The sequence below is a fragment of the Melopsittacus undulatus genome, chromosome Z (genome assembly GCF_012275295.1).
Source record: "Melopsittacus undulatus isolate bMelUnd1 chromosome Z, bMelUnd1.mat.Z, whole genome shotgun sequence".
Classification (NCBI taxonomy): Eukaryota; Metazoa; Chordata; class Aves; order Psittaciformes; family Psittaculidae; genus Melopsittacus; species Melopsittacus undulatus.
In genome coordinates this window covers 45675160-45701399 of record NC_047557.1, presented here as the reverse complement: position 1 = coordinate 45701399, position 26240 = coordinate 45675160, and the positions used below count along the sequence as shown (strand labels likewise).

The window sequence follows — 26240 nt, the reverse complement described above, 5'->3', positions numbered from 1 at the left end:
TGCAACACAGAAAGTGAATTATATTCTGGGTTGTATAACAAGACACATGACCAACAGGTCAAGGGAGGTGATTTTCCCCCTCTACTGCACTTTCATGAGACCTCACCCAGAGTCCTGCATCCAGCTCTGGGGTTCCCAGCAGAAGAAAACCATGGACCTGCAGGGGTGGGTCCAGAGGAGGCGCACAAAACTGACCAGAGGGCTGGAACACCTCTTCTATGAAGAAAGGTTGAGAGAGTTGAGGTTGTTCAGCCTGGAGAATAGAAGGCTTTAGGGACACCTTATTGTAGCTGAAAAGTCACTGAAAAGTGACTCAGAGCTGGAAGTGTTCAAGGCCAAACTGTATAGGGCTTTGAGCAACCTGGTATGGTGGAAGGTGTCACAGCCTGTGGCAGGGGATTGGAATTAGGCGAACTTTAAGGTCCCTTCCAACCCAAACCATTTATGTTTCTGTGATTGTATGATTGTATGATTCTGTGAATAAGAATGGAGATACTTTTTTTTTTCCCAGGGCCTGCATTGACAAGACAAAGGGTAACAGTTTTGAATTGAAAGAGATTAGATTTAGACATGCTACCACTGGAAATGCTCAAGGTCAGGTTGTAAGGGGCTTTCAGCAGCCTGAGCTAGTAAAAGAAGTCCTTGCACATAGGAGGAAGACTGGACTGGATATCTATAAAGGTTCCCCTAGGGCCAAATTATTGTATGATTTTAAGATCACTAAAAGAAAAGAAAGTATATAGCAGACATGTGATTGAGGAAAACTTCATTTACCTGAAGTACCTCTAACAATAAAAAACCTGCTTGCTTAATCTTAGAGATGAGGTGAAAGAAGCTAGGGCTTTTGGTAGCTGGGGATGGAAGCTATAAAGAAGGAAATAAGAAGGAAAATGTTTCTTTTTTATTATTCTTTCAAGTTTATAATCTTAAAAACAGTGTGACAAGTGACTTTACTGAGTATATATAGTCTATACTATAAGATTTATCTCTTGATTGTATGTTGAGCCTGTCTTTAGACTGTTGCAGTTAACACATGGATCCTGATTTTGATGAGATTTAGCTATTTGAATATTCTCATCTTTCTGTTTTTGTTATCCTTTTGAATAATCAGTTAATTGGTGGACTATTCTCTACAGTATAGAAGACATTATAGAGAGAGTATGTAAATAAATGAAATTTCCAGAAGGAATTCACAGATCACAAATTATAGGTGCTCTGCAGTCAAGGAAAGATTTTACATAATTCTAAAAGGCTGTATTCTTTGTTCTTCACCAAAAGAAGTATCTCTGTTCTGAAGAACACTCAAAAACATGACTGACCAAGAGCACTTCTTAAGGGCAATAATGTGCTTACATACTGCCCTACAAAATTATTGAACAGTATATATGCAAGTGCTTTCCAGAATTAAGACTTTAGATTTATTGCTGTGTCATATCTTACACCTGCAGAGCCAAAAGCAATGTAAATTGCTGTTAGAGGCTACATTTCAAGAAAATTTTCCCACACATTTGCAATAAAAAAGATAACTAAAACAAAAATAATTTTGTGACATTGGCATGAGTATTGCTGAAGCTTTTAGCAGGATTTTGCTATATGAATGGGTTCTAATATAATGTCTACCTTTGATTTTGAAAGATGAAGAAATCCATTGTAATAGTGAAATAAAAATGTGTTTTACATGTAAAATACTGTATCAGCCATCATAATGATATCTTAATGATACCCTTCTTAGATTGGAAGGATAATTTTTATAGCCACCACTTTAAATGGATGTGTTACTTGGATGTATTACTGATAATTAGGAATATTACAAGAGTAAGGCTTATTCATGAAAGTACTTTTATTTTTTTCTTTATCAGATGTGAGTGAGCGAATGGACGAAGGTTTTGTCTTCACAAAGGACATTTGTGTTCTTCATTATTTTTCTCTTCCTTTCACTATCATGTGGGTTTTTTATGTGGGATATAATTACTGATTTCTCCTCCTTTTGAGTCTCTAACATTCAAGTAGTATAACAAATAATGGATGTTTATATGTAATTTTTATTTTCCTTCTAGGTGTTGGATTAAATAATGGCCAGTGGCATTCTGTATCCTTCTCTGTCAAAAGGAATCGTATCAGTGTAATAGTGGACAATGATGTGACTGCATCTGCTCATGCCTCCATACCTCTGCAAATTTATTCAGGAGATGCTTTCTACTTTGGAGGTGAAATATGTTTATTTATGCTGACAATATCCAACAGTTAAACAACATTTTTTTTTCTGACATATCTGATCAGATAGTGTGAATTATTTGGCTTGTCTTAAGTCTTTGCCTAGCTTAGATATCTCTCAAATGATCCAGTTTTCAGGCACTTCTGTGATATTTTTTAGGCTATGTTTCCTTAGAATTTTATTATGTTGGGTAGAATAATTTACAACCCTTAGTCCTTGGGCACTTTTTTGAACATAATTTTCTGGAATCATGCTCTCATAATTGAAGATAGTGGGATTGACAGTCAGACAGGCAAACAAAGTTCTGTCATATGTATTGTGTAGCTAAATCAATTATTTGTGAGAATATTCCACTGGGATAACTTGAAGCTTTCAGCTTAAGCTAGTGCTTACTTGTGCAAGTATCCTCTTAACAGAAACTCTTAATTTGTTACTTTCTTTTTTTTACTGCAGTGATACAACTTTCCCATGTTTGAAGAATATAACTTGTGCCTAAAATCTATGGTTTGATATCTTAATTTCCCTAAGAATATTGACAATTATCTGCCACAAAGTGATTTTGTCATTAATCAAATATATTGCTACTGATAGATTAGAGAAGGTTGTAATGTCTAAGTCTAATGGGAATGAACTGCATAAAAACAATGCTAAACAGCATCTTTATTGTACATTAGCCTACTGCTTCATCTCTTAGTAGCTTAGGAATGAATGCCTGAATTACCTTTTAATATAACAGTTCTCAGATTTATGAGAAAACTTAAAAATGTATACAAAAACCTAAATAAATATGGACCAAGTCATTGTCCAGAGATCAGTTCCATTGAATCAGCAGGTTGTAAAAAAATGTAATGCTCATAAGAAGATTTTAAACATAGGAACTATTACATGAACATCCATTTGACATTTTACATCTCACAGCTAGCCTTCCTACTATAAACACCTCTTAAGCTGGCTGATAATCAGAGAAAGATGCAGAATATTGGATGGAATAGAAAAAAAAAAAACCTGTATTTTGGGGGTTTTGTGGTTTGTTTTGATTTTGGGGGGATTTCTTTTTTTTTATTTTTTGTTTGTTTGTTTTTTATTTTCCTTCTGTGTTTCTTCAAGATCCCAAATCTCTCATTAGGTGATCTGCACCATTTCAGGGTTAATGGCAGAGGAGAACAGAACAGGAGGGATTTGGGCGGTTGCAAAAAACAGCATATTCAATTAAGTTGTACAAGGACATTTCTCTTTATCTTTTGGAGGGTCGAAGGGGCAAACTAATTCCAAGAACACTAAAAGCACTAGCTGCATATCATCCCTTTGGAATCTAGCTGAAATCAGCAGCTTGAGCATGTCATACAAACCTTGGGAGAACTAGAAGAAGGTTTCTGAGTTTAGAAAATTGTTTTTTAAAATTTTATGTTATATACCACTGTCAAAATGCAGACAATGCATTTTTACTTTCTTTTGAAATTTATATGAATATTTACCTTGTTTTTTCTTTCTTGCTGTTTCTTCAAACATGAATATCAGCCTTGCAGGAGAGGTTTCCTGGGGATATGATTGTCAGTTTTCTTGTTTTAATGAATGAAAAGTATGCAAGAAATGTGTATCGTTAGCCAGGAAAAGGTGTAATAATCACGAAAATACTTTAGCTTTAGCACAATTTCTAGTCATGCTATCAGCAAGGATATACTACCTCTCCCCAGTTCTGGAAATAACTCATTGCAACTACAAGTACAAAAAAAGATTTTCTTAACAAAAAAAACCCTGTAAATATTATTGAAGGATTTCTTGCTATCTTTAATATCTTCCCCACAATTAAAGGGAATACTAATTTTATTAATACTAATGATATTGCCTTTTCTGTAATGGAACTAGCAGACAACTTTTACAAACAGGCACACGCAAAAATTTAAAATACAATTTTGTAGAATAGCTACAAGATATAAACTTTGTCTGCCTGCTCTGGATTTTTAGTTCCTTTTTTAAATTATTTATTTTAATTTTTTTTTTTTTTCATCATGACTCTAGTACCAGTACCTCATTTTCAAATGAGTGTTGGATTTTTTAAAGAAATTACAGGATTTATTTTACCATTTTATTGTGGAATGCTGTAATGGAATGTCTTTCTTCTACTGAGGAGTCTCGAACTACAGCACTCCACGTGTGGTCTCACAAATGTCACATAAAGGGAAGGACTACATCCTCAGTTCTGCTGGCTGTACTCTTAATACAGCCCAGAATGCCACTGTCCTTCTGTGCTGTAAGAGCACATTCCTGGCTTATGGTCCACCTGCTGGCCTTCAGGACCCCCAGCCCTTTCTTTGTGGATCGAGGTAGTTATCCTTCAGCTTGGATAGTTGCATGGAATCGTTCCATTTCATATTAAAGACCTTAAATTTGTTGTTACTGAACTTCATGGCATTCCTGTAAATTTATTTCTTCAGCTTGACCATATTCGTCTGAGATGCAGCGCTCCCTTCCAACACCTGACTCCTGCCCCCAACGCAGTGTCAGGCACAGCCATGCTGCAAGTTCACTCTTTCCTATCATCCATGTCATTAATGAAGATGTTAAACAGAATAGCTTTCAGTACTGATATCTGAAGGACCCTCTGTTCACTGAAGTGAAGCAGGACTTTGCATCATCAGTTATCCACTTATCCCACCCGTATATCATCCATCAGCTGTTAGGAAGACTATTGGAAACTGTTAGGGGCTTTGCTGAAGTCATGGTGTTCCATGCTCACTGCTCTTTTGTACAAAGCGCCATCACCTCAGCAAATTAAACAAAAAAAGCTTGGTCCAGCATTATTTAGCTTTGAAGCTAAAGTTACCCAGATACCTTCTTATCCTTCACATGTTTAGAAATGGCTTCTGAGGCTTTGCTCCTTGAACTTGCCAACAACTGCTGTAAGGCTGATGGACTTCTAGTTTCCTGTGCCCTCCTTCTTGCCTTTCTTGAAGATGAGTGTAACATCTGCGTTTTCCAGTCATCAAGAAACCTATTAAATGGCGAGGCCCTTTTGAGGATTAGAATTATAATGGCTTCACAATGACAATGAAAATTGTTCTAATGATGCGAGTCAGCTCCTGCAGGTGCCCTTGGACTCTTTTCTCCTTCATTGTTGGTACTGCATCCCTTCTTATACTCTGCTAGGACGTGGGAAGCCTAAAGATTGTTTTACCAGTGAAGACTGAAGAAAAAAGTCCTTACATAAACCAGTTCTCCACAAGAACCTTGTCACTAGGTCCCCTGCCCTCGCTTATTCAGGAGCTCCATGTTTATGTTTGCAGGCTTTCTGCCACACTTTCTTAACTATTTTGATATCATCATGGACTTTTCTTATGCACCAAAGAGCTTTTTGTTGAAAAAATATCCAGCACTTTTGCTCTCCAAAGCAATTTCCAGTGCGATCCTCAAAGCAGGTCCTGAACAGATCAAAATTGTCTCCTCTGAAGTCAAGGGTTGTAGTTCTGCTGGTTTTTTTTATTCTTTTCTCTGTGTATCATAAGCACCATATCCTTATGTTTGATGCAAACAAGACTTGTTGACCTTCACATTTTTAACCACTTTTTCCTTACACAGATGTAGCAGGTCCAACAGAGGATTACTCCTACTTGAATCATTGATGATCTGCATCAAGATTTTTTTTCAATACTTCTAGAATCTTCTGGACATCTTGATAAATTAAAATCGCTGTACTTTTTTTCTTATTTGACTTTAGTTAGCTCCAAATCATGTGCATCTTGTAAATTAAAATTTTGTGACTAAGGTTAATCAGTCAGTCTGTTCAGATCTTGATTCCATTCATTGCTTTGGAACTTCTACTTGAGTTTTTACTGAAAGTTTTAGTGATGCTTTTGCATATGCTTTAAAAAACAGTAAGACTGCACAGAAATTTTTCTTTATAGTTGCACCACTATGCCTGATAAGAAGAGCTTCCGGCTAAAGTCTTCCACCCACAAAGTTTACAATACCTGTAGGTTAGCATAGATCAGTCGACAGTATATAAATTTTTAAACAAAATACATTTTTTCAGCTCCAGGTCTTATGCTTCTTTCAGGCTGCCCTATCACTGGAAACATTTCTGAATGTAATACCTCAGTTGGTGGCTTTCAAGGATGCATGCGACTTATTTCCATTGATAACAAAGCAGTGGATATGATCTCAGTTCAGCAAAATGTTTTTGGCAATTTCAGTGACCTTCAGATAGATTTATGTGGCATTATAGACAGGTAAGAAAATAATATTTACTCACTATTTGTTTATTTGAATGTTTTGTTTCCAATACTGAATGACAAAGAACAGAATACTTGCAAAATGGCATGCTGCTTCTTTTGAAAGAATTCTAGAATAGAATAAAATCAGCAAATATAGCAAAGTAATTAGATTTCCATGCACTGGGGGGGGGGGGGAGGGGGGGGAAGTAACTGGGGTTAAAATTATTTGATGTTTCTGACAAATTTTAAGTATCTTATATTCTTTTCAAGTAAGGCTATAGACAAACCCCCTTCTGTGATAGGTAATTCCATTCACCCTTTGAAATGGTATGTTCTTTACAGGTTATTGCTGTTCTGCATATTCTACACATCCAGAAGCACAGTAGATAGTATTCATCACAGTGAATGGGTAGTCTTCTTTAAACTATGGTCAGAACTAGTCTCATAACTTGTAATAAATGGTATTGGCATCTGTCCATGTCACGGAGGTTGCAACTAGATGGTTTTACAGTCCTTTTCAACCCTGACTATTCTATGACTTTATGATCAAAGATTGTAACTAGTTTAAAGGGCTCCCTCTGCAGGGTGGAAAGACTATCTTCCTTCCTTGAAATTTAAATGTTGGACAGAGACGTTGCTGGATTTCAGCATGGAGAAGGCAGAGGATACAAAATGTGTGTTGCAGAATGTCAGAGGCTGCTGGCAAGAGAAGGAGAGACAGCAAATGGAAGAAGTTTTCTGCTGTAGACTCAGAAGAGTACAAGGTCTGCTTTAATCCAGACAATGTTGCCTTGAACGTAGCAGAAAGGATACACTAAAGTGACAAAACAGGCAGGGGAAAGATGTACTTGTGCTTGTAAACACTTCTCCCCCACACCCTAAATTTCTAGTCCTCAAAAGCTGTCATTTTATCTTAAAAAGTCTGTCCTTTAAACTAGAAAACTTCAAGAAATAGTGTTTTTTTTGTGGGGAAAAACAGTTAAGGCAGACACAGATTGCAGTGTTGATCTGCTGGAGGGGAGGAAGGCTGTGCGGAGGGATCTGGACAAGTTGGATCAATAAGCTGTGGTCAACTGCATGCGGTTCAACAAAACAAAGTTCTGGGTCCTGCACATAAGCCACAGCAACCGCACACAAAGCTAGAGGCTGGGGGAAGTGTGGCTGGAAAGCTGCTCGGGAGAAAAGGACCTCAGGACCTTAGATCCTTTTCTGGGGACTCTGACGGACGGCTGCTGAACATGAGCCAAGAAGCCCAGTGACATCATGGTCTGTATCAGAAATAGTGTGATCAGCAGGGCCAGAGCAGTGATCATCCCCCTGTACTCGGCACTGGTGAGGCTGCACCTCGAATCCTGTGCTCAGTTCTGGGCCCTTCACTACAAGAGAGATACTGAGCAGCTGGAGCAAGTCCAGAGAAGTGAAGTGAAGCCAGTCAAAGATCTGGAACACAAGCCTGATGAGGAACAGTTGAGAAAACTAGGGGTATGGAGATCTGTATATTATTAGTGTCATGGGTTCAGCCGTAGCAGTCATTTTTCTCCTTTTTGTGGCTGGTGCAGTGCTGTGTTTTGTCTTCTGGGTTGGGAACAGTTGCTTGATAGCGAGCATGTTTTGAGGGTGTTTTTGTTCAGGGCCTTTTCTGAGCACGTGCTCCAGCCAGGTGGAGGTGGGGAGGCCAGGAGGAAGGAAAGACAGGACACCTGACCCAGGCTAGCCAATGAGGTGTTCCATACCATAGCACGTGATGCCCAGGATGCAACTGGGAGAGAGAGCTGGAAGGGTGGCGGTCTGGAGAAAAATGGAGGAGGGAGCATGTGGAGCTCAGCCAGGCAGGGTGGAGTGAGTTATGGGTCGAGTGAGTTATGGGTCGGTGGCTGGTGGTGTGTTGTATTCTTTTCGCTTGTTATTGGCTTTATCATTATTATTTGTAGTGGTAATGGCAGTAGTGATTTTGTGCTGTGCCTTAGCAATTAAACCGTTCTTGTCTCAATCCGTGGGGGCTACATTCTTTGGATTTTCCTTCCTAACTCTCCGGGAGTTGGGGGACTTGGTTTAAACCACGACACTTAGTCAAATACAAAAGAGATATAAGCAAGATCATGAGTGTAAAATGTCACTTAATTGGTTCACAGTATAGTTGCTGAGAATTTCTGTCCCTGGTTTTTCAATGTGCAGTATAACCGGGGATCTCTCAAAATGCTAATCCCAGAATTGTGGTTAAGGAACCTTGTCTTTCTCCATGATTACAGAAATATTTTACCTAAATTTTTAAAGGAAGATGGTGTATTTTTACATGTAATGATTTCAGTTCCTTTCTGATTTTGAATGCCCATATTATGTGTGTACATGTGCAGTTTTAAAAATAATATGTATAAATATTTGTAAAGTCACTATCTGAATCTCAATATATAGAGAACCAGCATTATTTACAATATTCCAAATATCATAAATGTCATTTTTGTTTTTTTTAAGCAGTGCATCAAAAGGGTTCTATTTACATATATTTTTATCTTGCTGAATTTTTACTGCATATGAAAATAGTTATTGTCCTTATTTTGTGTCAATACCATTGCCATGCAAGTTTTTTTTTTCACTATGGACTTGTGTAAGGCACTTAAATTTTCCAGCCATACTCTTTTTCAAAGTGTTTTGATTACTTTCTGGCACTGTATTAAGGCTTTTTTACTATTATTTATTTATTTTTATTTTATGTTACTCTTACCGTTCATCGAATTTTTATGTATAGATACCAAAGGAAAAAAAAGAAAAAAAAATCTAAAAAAGCCCTTATAGAAGGCTTTTGGTTGGTTAGTTTTGTTTTATCTAAGATTTGCTAATGTTAATTTTTGTCCTCTTTTATCTTGATAATTGCACCTTTCTAACACTAGCTCTGCACATTCAGTTTTCAACACTCAGAATGCTTATCATATATCTTCCTAACTTATACAAATAAAAATTCAATCCACCCATTTTTATTATTTTTATTACATTTACTATCTTTTATTTCAGAATAGACTGTGAAAAGCTTTCCTGGTCTTGTGCCAGCTTGCACTATTTCTTTCCAGTTTCCTGAGAGTCACATTTTATTTCACATCTGCAGTTTCATGTTTCTCTTTATCAAACCAATTCTACATCTGATCATAAATCCCAGTTGATAAGATAATTTTTTTTTTTTTTGCCACATTAACATTCCTTGCATATATTTAACAATTTCTGATGGGTAGCTTGAGCTCGAGCACCTCCCATATGAAGACAAGCTGAGAAAGCTGGGGCTGTTCAGCCTGAAGAAGAGTGCATGGAGACCTCATAGCAGCCTTCCAGTATCTGAAGGGGGCCTATAAGGATGCTCGGGAGCGACTCTTCATTAGTGACTGTAGTGATAGGACAAGGGGTAACGGGTTCAAACTTAAACAGAGGAAGTTTGGATTAGATACAAGGAAGAAGTTCTTTACTGGTGGTGAGGCACTGGAATGGGTTGCCCAAGGAAGCTGTAAATGCTCCATCCATGGCAGTGTTCAAGGCCAGGTTGGACAGAGTCTTGGGTGAGAATGGTTTAGTGTGAGGTGTCCCTGCCCATGGGAGGGGGCTTGGAACTAAATGATCTTAAGGTCCTTTCCAACCCTAACCATTCTATGATTCTATGATCTTGTGCACTATATAATTTGTGAGAAAATATTTCCTTCCTCCAATGATTTTGACATGTCTTTGCTTGCCCAAAGCTAAAGTAATAAACATTTTTGCCACTGTGCACATTTTGCCACTGTGCTCCTGATGGTAGGTATCCCTCATACAGCTGAGGGCAAACCAAAAACTTCTTTGTATTGGAGTCTTTATGGGAGGCTTTTCATCTAAAAAAACAAATAATAAAGTATGACCTGAATTCTGTTGTTATTGATGGCTTTAGTAGTAGAAAAAAAAATCACTAAATATAATAGTTTTACACATTTAAAGATCATGAACAGAAATAAATATTACTTTTTGCATAATCATCTGAATTCATATGCAGAGTAAATAGATGGAAAAAATCTATTAAGCCAATTCTTTATCTGATGTAAATATATATTCATTTATACACACACACACACACATTTAAAATACATTTTCAATTCCTGCTCCTATGCTAAAGTTTTTATGACTCCTTTTAGTTGTCATGGTTCAAAATAGCTGGCAACTAAGTACCACACAGCCACTCACTCATACTTCCTCTTTCCCCCTCTCTGGATAGGATGGGGAGGAAAATTTTAAAATATAAAACCTGTATGTTGCGATAAAAACAGCTAATAACTAAACTGCCACATACTAGTACTACTCCTAAGGGAAATGACAAGGAGAGAGATATAACATTGAAAGGAGAAAAGGAAAAAAATAAAGAAGTTTGTTACACAGTGACTAATACCCAGCACTACCCAAGCAGTGTTCAGTTCCTTCTAGATAACTCCTCCCAGTTTGTATACTGGGTATGTCATGCTGTGATATGGAATATCTGTTTGGCTAGTTCAGGTCAGCTGTCCTGTTTCTGCTGCCAACACGGCTTCTTGTGTCCTTCCTTACTGGCAGAGCATGAGATACTGAAAAATCCTTGATCAGGATAAACACTACTGAGCAACAACTAAACCACCCTTGTGTTACCCACGGTATTCTCAGGCTGAAGTCGAAACACAGCACTATGCCAGCTAGTAGGAAGAAAATTAACTCTATCCCATCTGAAACCAGGACAAAGTTAGTTTGAGGGGAGAATATCAGATGAATCTGTCATAATTACAACAAGCTCTAAAGAGAAACATATGATTGCCTACCAGGTGTTATTACTGTTGATGTCCTAGCAGCTGTGTGTTTTACAGAAACCAGAATAAATGATTTTAATATATAAAAAAAAAAAAGAAAAAAGAAAGAAAGAAAGAGACACTGGCACTGTAGCAATTTTCATACATTTTTTCTCTTATTTTTTTTCTTTTTTAATTGAAAGTTAAAGAAAGAAAAAATTTTATATTTAAAATTTTTTTACCCATAGTTTGGAACCACGATAGTACACAAAAATGTATTTAGCAGATACTTGGCATCTGAAGTTCTTCTTTTCCCCACTTTTTATCAAAAGTATATTGCTGAATTAGTGTTTTGCTTTGAATTTTAGATTATGATTATTATTAGCCAGCTACATTCATTTTAAATCTTATATCATTTTCAGGTGCCATACTCTTAAAAGCATGCCATCAGATAATATGTGGTAAATACTTATCAGCTGTCTTTTCTTCTGTTTTAAGCAAACATAGTAACAAATTCAAAAATTACCTTTTATAGATGAACTATTAAAAATGCTTTTTCTAATATAAGAAATACTTTTTATCAGGTTAGTTTCCTTAGAGAAAACATTCTGAATCTTGCTTTGGGTGGGATTGCAGCATATAATATAATTATAGCTTCACTTTTATGTAACTAGTGGTTACTTTCTAATACACATTCTGAAACAGAGGGAAGATACAAAAACTAATGTTAAAAGATTTTAAATATATGTTATATTGTTTGAATTTCTATTAAAGTTGTTTTAAGCATCATCAATTTCATCTAAGCATTTAATTTTGTGAACATGATTAGGATGATTAATTAATATGGACAGGGAGTCAAGGACCATGTAAACCATACTTTGGAGGTAGTGATGTCTTTATCAAAAAGAAGCAAGACAAGAAAAACTATGACTAAAATACATACAAGCATAGCAAGAGTCAGAGGATGTACTGAAAGACCTGAATGGCAGTTATGTTAGAGGAGTTGTATATTTGTAATAGCTGACAACTAGTCATGCCTGTAGGAAGCAAAATAAAGCATTTATAGTAAGAACTATTACTATACACATTTCATAAATTGCTCCAAACAAAGTATTTAATATCAAAGCAGTTATAAGCCTGGTGCCTAAAATTCATTTTTATGTTCCAAACCAGAGCTCATTGAGACATACATAATTTACAAACTTGTCTTACAAATACATTCTGTGACAGAAATAATAGATAGGATACAAGACCAGCTCTTTCACTTGCCAAAGTATCATTTATTTTTTGAAAATAGGTGATCTCTATCACTTTACTTACTTTACCTACATTTACCTGCTACTTTTTTTATTCTTTCTTTCCATGAAAACTTCTGCATATCTTTGTTTATAAACATGAAAGAAAGAAAGATAAAAATTCTTTGGGAGTCAGAAGTAAATATACAAAGACCCTGAATTCCTGAATTATTCATAGGGCATGTGTGTAAACTGCTGGACTTCTTACAATGCTAATTTAATACCCTGCTAAGATTTCTTGAATGAATTAAAAGGTATTTTAGGATCCTGTGAATATTAGTGGGCCTGTTTTTCTTTTTCCTGTAGTTAATGTCAACAACTAAGCCTTTTTATAGTTTTGAGCTCTATTACATACACATGCATATACATATGCATTCACTGCAATTGGAATGTTAACTAATTTCTAAGTTGAAAAGCTAATGAAAAATTAATTCAAGTGTGCCACTCTTTTTCAGTATACTTTCAGTTGTGTTTATAAAAAGATAAGTTTGTGTTTTTCTTCATCTTCTGCAATATTTTATGTCTAGGTATAGTGCTGCAATCTTAAATCATTAAGCAGTTACAGGCAAATTTTCTTTGCAGTCAACCATTCTAAATCCACAAGAAAACTAACAGAATTCATCAGGTTTCTGTTCATACCACCAGAATAAAAAAATTGCTTAACTAGTAGTTACCTCTTGTGACTGAACTGACACACTGATTTACTCTTTATAGAATAGTAAGTAAACGTGACTTTAGAATAAGAAACAGCTCTCAGGTATTATAGTAAATTTTATTTCTTTTGTGATTTTTTAAAATTATTTTCTATTGTTTGTAAAATAATGCAGTTGTGATGCTACTTTATTGTGACACATCTTGTTGAATAAATCCTGTCAGTTGCAGTAATTGCCAGTGAATTATCAGCATGTAAATCTTTCACTGGTTTATCTGTATTGAATTGCAGATAGCTGAATGGTAATAAGTGACAATTATGCAACTTACACTTCATTTCTGTTCTCACAGGCTCATCACATAATGAATATATTTATTATAGGCAATAGGAATAGCAGGAAAGATGAAAGGAAATTCTCTAGATTTTCTAGTAATTATATTGACATCTTTCCCAATGAGCTTGAGGACTTCATGTTATTGTACTTCTTTCCCATGTTTTTGCGTTCCTTGGTAAGTAGAAGTGACGTGTAAATAAATGAAAAAGAGAGTGAAAATGCCTTTTTTGTTTTTTTTTTTTTTTTTTTTTTATTTTAGGTGTTTGCCTAATTACTGTGAACATGGTGGGGAGTGCTCACAGTCCTGGGACAACTTCTACTGCAACTGTGCAAATACCGGATACAAGGGAGCTACTTGCCACTATCGTAAGTCTAAGATGTTTTCTGAGTATTCTTTGCTTCTGGTTGAATGTTTTTCACCAAAAAAAATGCACATTAGTATTGATCATTCGTACTAGACAATTTTTCAATCATGTAAATATTCACAAGTTGGTTCAAGGAAAGGCCTTGAGAATATAAAATATGTAGCAACAAAAATTCATTGAAAGTTCTAAAGTTTATCTGTTTCTGTTTCACATTTTTCACAATTTGCATGAGATCAGTAATATACTCTTCCATCCATATACCTTCACTTTATGAATCAGCAAATCATTTAGAAATGTGTTTAATTCATCATTATTCATTACAACAATTATTATTATTTTTTTTCAGAGACAATGGGACTACATTCATGTAGAATCACATGCACTAAGCCCTAAACCTGTGTTTATGTAGTTGGCTGAATCAGGAATTAGATTAGGAGAAATTACAAAAAAAAAACAAACCACAAAAAAACCACCCCCCCAAGAAAAAAACCCCACAAAAAAACAACCAACAAACAAAAGTCCCACCCCAAAATCCAACAAATAGACAAAGCCAACCAACCAAACAAAAGAAAGGAAAATAACTAGTTTCACTGGAGATCCTCTACATTTGAACCTCTTGAACTGTATACTGGGAAACAGAATAAATCTGGAAGCACAGCTTGAAGACAATTATTGAATAACTGAATCTGTCATGTTTAAATTTAACTAAGATTATTTTCTTAAGAAACTGTCAAATTCCAATTGAAAATTACATAATTTGTGTATTATGAATATTTCATACAGTTAGCAATCTGAATTATCTTTCTCGTAAGTGTTGCCTTATAATATTGGTAATCATCAAGCAAAAAAATACAGATATCACAGTCTTCCTAGAGCTAACTTGATTTTTTAAATATATTACTGTACTAGTACTTTTTTAATATTTCAATAAACTTAATTTATATAAATAAAAATCTAGAATATTAATAATTGCTATGGAGTTATATTTTTGTTTATATAGCACTCATCACTCTGTTTTGTCTGAAGTTAACAGCTCTTTCTTTTTGGCAGAGTGTTTTCAAGTTTTGATAATAACTGATAGAGCACACAGTCTGATTTTGAAAAGAAAGACTAGAACAGTTTGACTGCTATTAGCATTATAATGGCTAAAGAAGTTGGGCTAATGCAATCTAGCTGTGGCATTATCATCAGTGTTTCCTGTGTATTTAATTACAAAGGTGGACTCTTAAATCCCTTTCTCAGGTTTTTGATCATAAAGAAGTCATCACAGAATTTTCTTTACATTTCGGCTGATACAAAGTATACATGAGATAGGACTCAAGGAGCTCTCATTTTGTCTTTGCTTATTTAGTTCTTTTACTTGTCAGCCCTTCTATTTAAACAGGAAAGAAAATAGGAAGTATGAAAGCCAAAAAAAAATATGCCAGGAGAGAATCAGAACACCTAGAAACCTGCCTTCTGTCTTACGTCAAGTTGTCTTACAATAACAAAAATCTGATTTAGTTGCTGTAGCTGGTGTTTGTTTCCTCAAAGTCTGATCAGCAGGATCTAGGTAGTACCCTTGGCATTCACATTATTTCACAGGTTATACAACCATTTACTCACCTGCATCTTACAGTTTCCTTTCTGAAGTTTCCAGATTGAAATAAGGGAGAAAATGCTTGAAAATGCCCCTTGTGATCTCCTCAATAGATAAAACCAAATGCGCTCTACAGAAACAAATGAAAACATAGTTCTGGTTATGTGATTTTTTCTGTATTCTTTAGCAGTGAACACACACATTCTTCTTTTCCCCATTGACAGGCTCCACATCCTTTTTTTTCTTAATTCCCTGACTAAAATATAAATTTATGCCATTACGTTTGTGATAGAATGTGTTCTTTTACAGCCATCTATGAGCAATCATGTGAAGCCTATAAGCACAGAGGGAGCACTTCAGGCTTTTTCAATATCGATTCAGATGGAAGTGGCCCATTGGGACCGTTTCTTGTGTACTGTAATATGACAGGTGAGATGATAAACTTCCTTAACTCACAGCTGGGTCTGTATGCAGACAAGTTATCAAGTAATAAGCCTTTGTACCTCCTAAGTTTAATGCACACATACACAACAAAATGAAGGTGACTCCTTAGCTCAGAATACTGGGCAAAGAATTAGGCTGAGAAATTATAATAATAACAGGATTCAGGCTGTGAATCTAACACAGCGTTTCTGTTGTGTTTTGCATAAGTGAGATGTGTTCCATATGGACACAATGTCATACTGGTTCATTTTTGGGGAGCAGCTTTGTTTTTGCTGAAGGTACAGCCTCTTGCGAACTTCTAAGAAAATGAGAAATAAGCTATAAGAAAAGTACTGATTTTTCCAGGCCACTTTCTGAAAAATTGTAATTCAGAACTGGCCATTGTTATGAGGAATATAGACATTAAGTTTAATTTTTCAGATTGCAAGTAAATCTTTTGGAGAATGGAAATGCAATCAGTGGAACACTCACAACCTCACTTTCAGGCACTGTACCTCCTCTTTTGCTCTTTGAATCATCATTCACATCACTAGAAGGTTTAGATATCAGAGTTTTTTGTCCGTATGCTTTATAATAAACTAGTTGTCTATGAATACTTACTGGTATATGTCCTTTTAATGAATCTTAAATTTAAATAGTTTTTTGAAATTATTATTTTATTTGTGCCTGTTTCCTTTTCTTTTTGCTTAGCCTCTATTTATTTGAATTGATTTCAAGCCATGATGATGAAAATGCTTCATTGTATTATGTGACAACCATATATTTTTACACAGTTATAACAGTTTGAAAAATTGCATGCATAAGCTGTACTTGAATTTGATTTAGTTGCATCCTAAGTGTTAAGAACTTGACTTTGAAACGTTATCATAAGCTTTTTATATTGGTTTGTAACGAATTTGTAGTCACATTTATTTATTGAGAAACTGACAGGACCCTGGCTGCCAGTGGCACTGACTGATTTTCACAATGATTTAAAGAATACTTATTATAATACAATTCTCATCATCTCAATCAGTCTGTGCAGTTTAACTACTCTTAGCATGTCAGGTCCTAACTTTGTCTTCTATATTTGACTGTGCTAGTTCATGGTAGGTACACTTCTATCCTGGGTTCAGCAGTAGCAGTCATTTTCCTCCTTCTTAGTAGTTGGTGCAGTGCTGTGGTTTTGACTTTCAGCATGGGAACAGTGCTGATAACACCCATTTTTTTTAGTTAGTGCTCAGTAACGTTTACTCTGACCAAGGACTTTCAGAGTCTCATGCTCTGCCAGGGATGAGGGGAAGCTGGGAGAAAGCAGAGACAGGACACCTGACCCAAACTAACCAAAGAGGTATTCTATACAACAGCACGTCATGCCCACTATATAAACTGGGGACTGTTACCTGGAAGGGGGAGATCACTGCTCAGGTTGGGCTGGGTATCAGTCGGCAGGTGGTGAGCAGTTGTATTCTCTTCCCTTGTTATTTCCATTATCATTATTATTATTGGTGGCAGCAGTAGTGGTTTTGTGTTATACCTTAGTTACTGGACTGTTATCTCAGCCTGTGGTAGTTACATTCTTTCAGTTCTCCTCCCCATCCCTCCAGGAGCTGGGGAGAGGAAGGCGCGGGGGGAGTAAGTGAGCTGTGTGGCTGACTGGGCTTAAACCATGACAACTTCAGATGGGCACATGACAGTAAGGAGAAATACGCTAGTGCCCTATGAGACTAGAAGAGACCAAAGTATCACAGCAGAAAGATGACTTTGGGGTTTTTGTTGTTTTGAGTTTTTGTTTGTTCATTTGTGGGGGTTTTTTTGGTAGGTTTTTTTTTGGGTTTTTTTTGTTTTTTTTTTTTTTTTAATTGGGTATAACCCTCCAAGGTACAGTGTAGTGTCTGATTTATCCTTTTGTGTCCATGAACAGCTGTTACTGTTTTCCTCAGTCATTCCTTATTCACCACATTAAGCAAACCTCATTGATCAGTTCTTCATCTTTAGATGCAGCCTGACAGGATGAAACTTCTATATTTGTTTTGTTCCCAGTTTCATCATGACTGGTATTCCCTTTTCCCACCAGAGGCAGGGAAGCCAGATGCCCATATTTCTTACAGCACTGCCTTGTCTTTGACATTCATGGGGCTCTATTTTGACACAACTGGGAGGGAGGTGCTTTTCCCTGGTTGTATTCTTGGAAGTAATTTTCAGAATGAAAAGACTACAGTTCACCCTGCCAGCTAAGATGACCAAATTCTGCAGTGACCTTTTTTTTCTCTTGTAAATTTTCAAGTGTGATAGTAAGTCTGATAGCTGACTTGTTTGTCTAAATTTTTATGCCAGCATAGCCTTTTGATATATTTGTGTCTGTGTGCATGTGCATGTACAAAAAAAAAAATCTAATCTTGACATCTGCTTTTTGACACCATGAGTGTGTATTTAATAAAATTTTATAATTAGACCAAAAGCTAGTAGTAATAATAAAATAATTAAGAAGTCATACTAATATAATAATTAATAATAAAAATTAGCATAGAGTCCCATAATATAGCATTTTTTGAATACTCATCTCACTTTGATATTTCCTTTAGATTTTCTGATTAATACTTTTCCTTTAAGTGACCATGAGTTCTTTCCTCTCTGTAAATATCTTATAATGTCAGCCATGTGTAGCCTGTAGGAAGCTAATGGAATACAATAAAATACAACTCTGCTGAAGAGTTTGAAATACTGCTTTTAGAACATTAGAAATATTATCAATACTACAAGTTAGAAAAAAAAAATAGTATTTCTTATATGTACTCAAATTACATTGGCCATTAAGATACAAGAATACAGCGAAGATGAATCTAAACTTACCTGACCCAGACTGGCTTCAGCCAAGAGCCTCTTCACCCTTACCTTAAAATATATTCTAGACATGGGAGTCAGATTGTTATAGGCTCTGTGACTGGAGGCTGAAACAGAATAAGCTCAGTGCTTCCCTGTTCATAGATAAGGAGGTATGGTAAATGTGCAAAATAGGAAAATCATGTGAGCCTTTATCAACTACACATATTTAGGGCAATTTATATTTCAAAAAACATGAAGGGAGTAATCTCTGTACTACTAAGCAGAGTATCGGATTGTCATGGTTTAAAACTAGCCAGCAACTAAGTGCCACACAACAATTCACTTTACCCCTCCACTCCTTTCTCCCTCCTTGAGTAGGATGGGGAAGAGAATCGAGACAATGTAAAACTCACAGACTGAGATAAGTACACTTTAGTAACTAAAGTACAATGTATTAATAATAATAACAATGATAAGAGAGATAAGAAGGGGAGAGAATATAAAAGGGAAAGAAAAAAAAACCAACACCAATAAACAAAAGTGATGTGCAATGCAATTGCTTACCACCCACTGATCAATACCCATCCCAGACTGAGCAGTGATCCATTCCTTCTGGATACCACCCCCCAGTTTATATACTGGGAACGTCATGCTGTGTTATGGAATATCTCTTTGACTAGGTTGGGCCAGGTGTCCTGTCTCTGTTTCCAACTCCTTACTGGCAGAGAGCGAGAGACTGATACCTAGATCAGGGTGAGTTCTACTGGGCAACAACCAAAACACGGGTGTGTTATCAACAATATTCTCAGACTAAAGCCAAAACACAGTACTTTGCCAGCTGCTAGGAAGAAAATTATCCCAGATGAAACCAGGACAGCAACATTAACATTTCCTTGATAGCAAAGAATAGGACAGAGTAAGCAATGCGTTCCTGTGTTATTGTACCAGACAGTTTTATCCTTCCCGTGACTCACTGTAGAGAAAAATTATTTTTCTAGTCTTAAAGTAAATATACAGTAATTAGTCTATTATCTCTAGTAGCTTTTAAAGTAATGCCTTCATATAAATATTGTTATGCCAAGTTTAGTTCTTGTTCTGTGTGGTTTTGAGTTGTAGTAAGTTTAAAAAGAATAAAAATGCATTCCATCATTGCTGTAGAAGGGTAAAAAAGGCTTCTAATGACAGAATATCAAGATAACTGTAAAGCTATTGAACTGCTTTTTTCCTTAGTGTAACCAACACGGCTCCAATTTGGACAAAGCCTGTTTCACAGCAGACTGCACATCTTAGTACATACCTTTTATAAACATGCAATACATTTTTTATTGATCAACCACTTGAATTATATATATATTTATATACAAGTATTTTCTGCTCTTTTATTACAAAAACATTACTTCGGAACATATTTTTGTAAAGATAATATTTGGAGTACTGAATATTTACTAGTGATTTGTGGAAAAAGCAATCTTGCAGACATAGTTTAATTGCTTCTGGAATAAATATTTTGGAAATATTTTGCATGCCGCAGTTTTTACAAATCATAGTCTGTCTACACAATGCAATGAAATACGTAGCTGACTTACCCAGCTGCATCTGAGCCAAAAGTTTACTGGAGAGCAGTATATGATTTTAGGGAAATGCAGCCCTCAGTTCTGAACTGTGTTATAGTACCGAATCAAATGGCAATACCATGGTAGTATTGGATGTTTGGAAGAAACTTTCTATTAACATTTGGAAACTGTGCTTCTTAGTTCCTGACTAAATACAGAGTTTGAATAGTATTTCACATAATGACTACAATTTGATTTTAGATGGCTAGGATAACTCACCTTCATGTAATCTGAGTTTTATAGTAAATACAGTATTTACAAGCTACTTTTGCTTCTTTGTATAATAGAAAAAGTATGTAGGCCATTTTCTCACACAGAATAAATTAATTTGAATTATAGTTGTTGTAATGTAACTATAATGTAGAATAAAATTTACTGTTATTTTAGTTTTAAAAAGTAGGCAAAATAACAATAATAAGCATTATTTCCTTTTATTCTTTCAGTGCAATTTATGAAGTAAAATATATCTTATTGTTGAGACCATTATTTGGATGTTGTCATTTATGCTTTTTTAATTCAATTATCAGAACAAGCTGAATACCTGTTACAGTCATGGTATGATAATGTACAGATTTACATCTCTGTTTGTATGCCCAAAAGCACTTTTTGCGATCAAAGAAGTCACCTTAAAGTTTGGTTGATTTCATCATGCATTCTCTTTCCATTAGCAATTTATGCAACTACTTCTCATTCTTTATTGCTTATTATATGTGTTTTGAAAGATGCAACATGGACAATTATGCAGCATAACAACACCAACCTAACCAGAGTCAAAAGTGCTAATCGAGAGAACCCCCACACTGTGTTTTTCAAGTACTCTGCCAGCCTAGACCAGCTTCAGGCTACAATTAACCATGCAGAGCACTGTGAACAGGAGCTTGCTTACCACTGCAAAAAGTCAAGGCTTCTAGATAAGGAAGGTAAGTAAAGCAAACAAATCTTACTATGTTGTATAGCACCTTTCATTTTACTGGCCACTATAGGTATTTTTTTCTGTCAAGCTCGTAGTATTTTGCTACTACAGAGCTTGAACTACTTCATATATATATAGTGCTCCTATTTCTGTAAGTTACCAAGAGATATTTGAACCAGAAAAACACAAATGGCAGTTTATAATGATCTTCATTCATAGAATTAAGTGCTCTCAAAGTTAATTTCTCTCATAAATCTTTTAAATTAACAGAGATTATTATTAACAGAGCTCCCGTTGGGCTGCCTTCCAGGGATTTTTAAACATTAATGAAGGAGTTACTGAGGAAATATCTCCTTAACACAAACTAGAGCACACATATCAGAAGTTTATTGCTGAATGTTTTTGAACACTTAAATGTAATGTGAGTGCTTAACAAAAAACACTGGTGGCATTAAATTTCCACTGTCCAGCATAGGCATCCATAAAAAAAAGATATGTTAAGATGTGGATTATCGACAAAAGTATGTATTTTTTAAGAGAAAAATGAACAGAGACACTCTGACTCTCTTAAAGAAAAATAAGGTATATGCAGTCTGCCTAAATCTTCTCACTGACACAGCTACTGTTAATAGGATTTACCATTAAAATTCCTTCTGAATAGTCCAAATAATGAGGAAGAAAAAAAAATCTTACTGTTTACTGTCTTTTGAAAACTGTGTAAAATTGTTTGACTTCACCACCAGAAACTCTGAAACTGCTCAAATTGATTTAATGGCATCCTTTCCTACTCAGCATAAAGCAGGTCTCTGACTGCAGCAATCTCTGGTTCTGTCTCTAAACTCTTGCAATATGTACTCTTTCTCCTTAATAATGTAATGGATAACACTGGACTTCTTGTACTAGAATTTACTTTTGGCAGAATTATCTGCTTAAAAACATCTCTATGGCATAAAAGTTGAACTTATGCCTTAAGATGTCCCACTGAGCATCCCTTTTACCTATGGATTCCAAATTAAAGTTATAGTTAGATATTCAAAAGCCTGGTTTACGCCAAGCAAAGGGTTTCAAGATTCCTGTTGGTATTAAACATTACATATCTTTTGGCTGTTAGCTGTCACACAGGCTAAGTGGAAGCCACCCAAAACCCAACAATAAACCTCAGCTTCTCAAGTCACCAGGTTCAGTTAAGTGATCAAACTGGAAACAATGAAAACATTTAGGTTGGAGAAGATGGGAGGGAAAGAGCCAGGCAAGCAGGACTTTTATGTTTTACCTTGTAATCCAATGAGACTGCACAGAAATACTTAAAGTGTCCATTAGGTCAATTGTGCTGAGACATCTAATATTTAGAGGTTTGAATGGTAGAAGTGAATAGAAGTTATAAGCATGGAAAAGTTATTTGTGAGTTTTATAGATTTTCTAAAATCCTTCTTTGTTTAAACACTACCAAAGACTGTACCAAATGCAACTTGCCATTCTTTTAAAGAATGGTCCTTAGTCTGTTCTGAAAGAGTTCTGAGGTGACAGAAAGCTAGGATGAAGTGATGGTCAGTTTTAGTTTCTGCAGAAAGGCCATTTAAAAGAGTCAAAGCTGAGTTTTGTGATATAGGGATGAAATAACACTTATTAAGGAGAGTTAGGGTTTAAGTTTCCTTCTCTATTTGAAAGCAGCCAGAACCACACCTTACAATTGTTTAGAGGATGTTTTAACTTTACCTTATATTTTGTAACATTCTTAATTAGATCACTTCCTTTAAATCAAACTCAGATTTTTGCATTCCAGGAATTATATCTCATGTTTTTTAGTCCAAAGTAGTGACCATGGTGGATGACTTACTCTGAACAGATCCTTTTTGACCCATTCACTTAGAGTAACAGTGAAATCAGATGAAGTTCCTGGGAGAACAACCAGATGTCTCTTTGTAGAGACTGCACTATTATTTTGAAGGGCTAGATCTCACCTACAAGGAGAAAGAAAAAAGTGGGGTTTTTTTTCAAAATATATATGTTAATCTATTTTTCGTGGAGCTCAGTGTTCAGTGTGCTTAGAGAATCCACTGAAACAGATGTTGTTTTCAACATCTCAATTAACATCAGCAGCAAACAACACAAATCTGCACAGTCTTAGAATCATAGACACACAGATCACTGAGTAGCCAAGGCTGGAAGAGATGTCCTGAGGTCACCGGGTCCAGTGCCTCTACTCAAACATGGCAACCTGGAATTTGTCCGGGCTCATGTTCAGACCACTTTTTAATGTCTTCAAGGATGGGCAACTCCACAATATCTCTGAGCAGCCATGCCAGTGATCAGTCACCCCAACAGTGCATTTTTTTCCTGATGCTCAGAAAGAGCATCCCATGTATCACTTTGTTCCCATTGCCTCTTGCCCTGTCGCTGGGCACAGCTGGAAAGAACCTTCTTTATAACCTCCCTTTAGGCATTTACATAAATGGATGAGATCCCTCCCTAAATATTTTCTGTCTCAGTCATTTTTACACCCTCCCTTCAGCTATTAGTATACATTTATTAGATTCCCTAAACCTGCTGTTTTATAGGCTGATCAGTTCATGCTTTCCACACCTTTCCTCATAGGAGAGATGCTTCAGTCTTTTAATTATCTCTGTGGCAATTTGTTGGACTGTCTCTGGTATTTCCATTTCTTTCGTAATGGCGAGCCCAGAATTGGACAAATTCTCCACGTGTGCCCTTCTTCATGTGTGGTTTCACCTGTGCTGAACAGAGGGGATTAATCACCTCCTCCTACCTGCTGGCAACATCTCAACCTCCTAATTCAGTGCAGGGTAGCACTTCTTTGCAGCAAGTGCACATTGACAGCTCATGTTCAACCTTGTGTCCTTCAAGACCTCCAGGCCCTCTTCAGCCAATATGATTTCCAGTTGGGTGGCCCACAGCATATATTGCTGCCTGTGGCTGTTCCCCCTCAGGTGCAGAAGTTTGCAGTTCCCCTGGTTGGACTACATGAAGTTTCTGTCAGCAAGTTCTTTAGCCTGTCAAAGTCCCTTTGGACAGTGGTGTGAGCCTCTGGAATATCAACCACTCCTTCCAGTGTCTTGGTGCACACAGGAGTCCAAAAGGTTTCATAAGTGGTGGAAGATTAGGGTTATATTTATACAGGGATAACTGTAGAGGTTGTAGCTAAAGATGACCTGAGCAGTAACATTAAAATTATGTAGACCAGATATCTAGCTCACTGTTAAACAGAGCTCTTTACAGAATCAGTGCTTCTTTCCAAAAGACATATCTACAGTCTTAGAAGAAGCAATCTACTGTTAAGCAAAACTAGCAATGCCTAGATAAGCCTTATTTAAAACTGGGATGCATCTAAACTGACAACAGTCAGTGTGTTGTGAATATATGCTAAAATAGTTTTAGTCTGGCAAATACATTTATTCTTTGAATACAATGAAATGTAAGCTGAAGCTTACATTTTAAATTTGTTTCTGAGGCTGTTAGAATAAGTTTTTCAAATATCCTCCAATTTATCATATTTTTCTTTCAGAAATAAACATTTAAAAGTTGCTGATATCATAGAAAAGAAAAATTCTAGTATCTTTTGAAAATTCTAAGTTCATGCAACCACATGAAATACTTTTTTTATGTCCTGGATATCAGAGGGCTTGGGAAAAAGGGGGAATTTGGCATCCTCCGTTGTTTTCTTGTCTTTTTTCTTCAAGATATATGTTTCACCTGAAAAGCATAAAGATAAAACAAAACATACTCCTCTGAAGAGCAGCAATCTGGGATTTGAAACTGTAACAAAAAAAATATAGTTCTGTTTTTTTTGAGAGCTTTGGAAATAGATTTATTATCTATTTTTATGTGAAATGTGTAATTTTCAGCCTGCTTTAAGCAAGTATGCATTCTAACTTTTCATGTCTCAATAGAACCATAAACTTCAAAAGTTTTACTGAATTTTTTTGTGAGGAAATAGAAATTGTAGATGTGAATTATAATTAAATTTTACAGAATCATAGAATCATAGAATACTTAGGGTTCGAAAGGACCTTTTGATCATCTAGTTCCAACCCCCCTGCCATGGGCAGGGACATCTCACACTAAACCATATCATCCAAGGCTTCATCCAGCCTGGCCTTGAACACTGCCAGGGATGGAGCATTCACCACCTCCCTGGGCAACCCATTCCAGTACCTCACCACCCCCACAGTAAAGAATTTCTTCCTTATATCCAATCTAAACCTCTGCTGTTTAAGTTTCAACCCGTTACCCCTTGTCCTGTCACCACAGTCCCTAATGAAGAGCCCATCCTCAGCATCCCTGTAGGCCCCCTTCAAATACTGGAAGGCTGCTATGAGGTCTCCATGCAGCCTTCTCTTCTCCAGGCTGAACAGCCCCAACTTTCTCAACCTGTCGTCATGTGGGAGGTGCTCCAGTCCCGTGAGAGCTCAGAAAGCTAGATAAGTATTCTGTTTCAAATAGAAATGCTTTAAAAAATTGAAGTGAAGTTTAGGAAGGTAAAGTGATCTAATTTGAAAATTTCCCTCACTAAATTAGTTGCTATTTCATCTATTCATAGTGAAGACTATGGTGATAGTCTCCATCAAGTTTTCCTGTTTAATACCACATTTATGTATTTTCTTGCTGATTTTTATGCATGTTTCTTTGAATGATTTTATAGTCAGAATTACAAACCAAACAAAAAGCAGTCAATCCCACATAGCTGATAATTGAAGCATTACTTAGCATTGAAATGAAATTCAAATAACATTTTACTGAAATGTTTGTTCTGTTTCATTTATTATAAGCACAATGAAATAGCAGAATTTGAAATACAAATAAGTATATTATCAAATTACCTACACAATTTAATCCCTCCAACTTCTGCTATCTATATCACTATCTATGCTTGACAAGTACAAAATTTGGTGATGGTCATATAAAATATTTTTTTGGAACATGAAGTCATGAAGGAATCCTTAACTGACTATTTTAAGAATACATTATATTCAATCAGCCTGTATAGCATTTGTGAGCCACATAACTAAAGAAGTCACCTGTTAACACATTTA

At 36.0% G+C, this 26240-nt stretch overlaps 1 protein-coding gene across 1 annotated transcript in view; it reads left to right on the top strand.

Moving 5' to 3' along the window:
• The window catches only part of LOC101867774 (contactin-associated protein-like 4), a 231076-nt gene that overhangs the window by 162693 nt on the left and 42143 nt on the right, over positions 1–26240 (top strand). The window contains exons 10-14 of the mRNA XM_034073093.1: positions 2058–2207; positions 6270–6441; positions 13730–13836; positions 15724–15843; positions 20999–21196. Of these exons, the coding sequence (XP_033928984.1) occupies positions 2058–2207; positions 6270–6441; positions 13730–13836; positions 15724–15843; positions 20999–21196 (747 nt within the window). The remainder of the gene's footprint in view (positions 1–2057; positions 2208–6269; positions 6442–13729; positions 13837–15723; positions 15844–20998; positions 21197–26240) is intronic.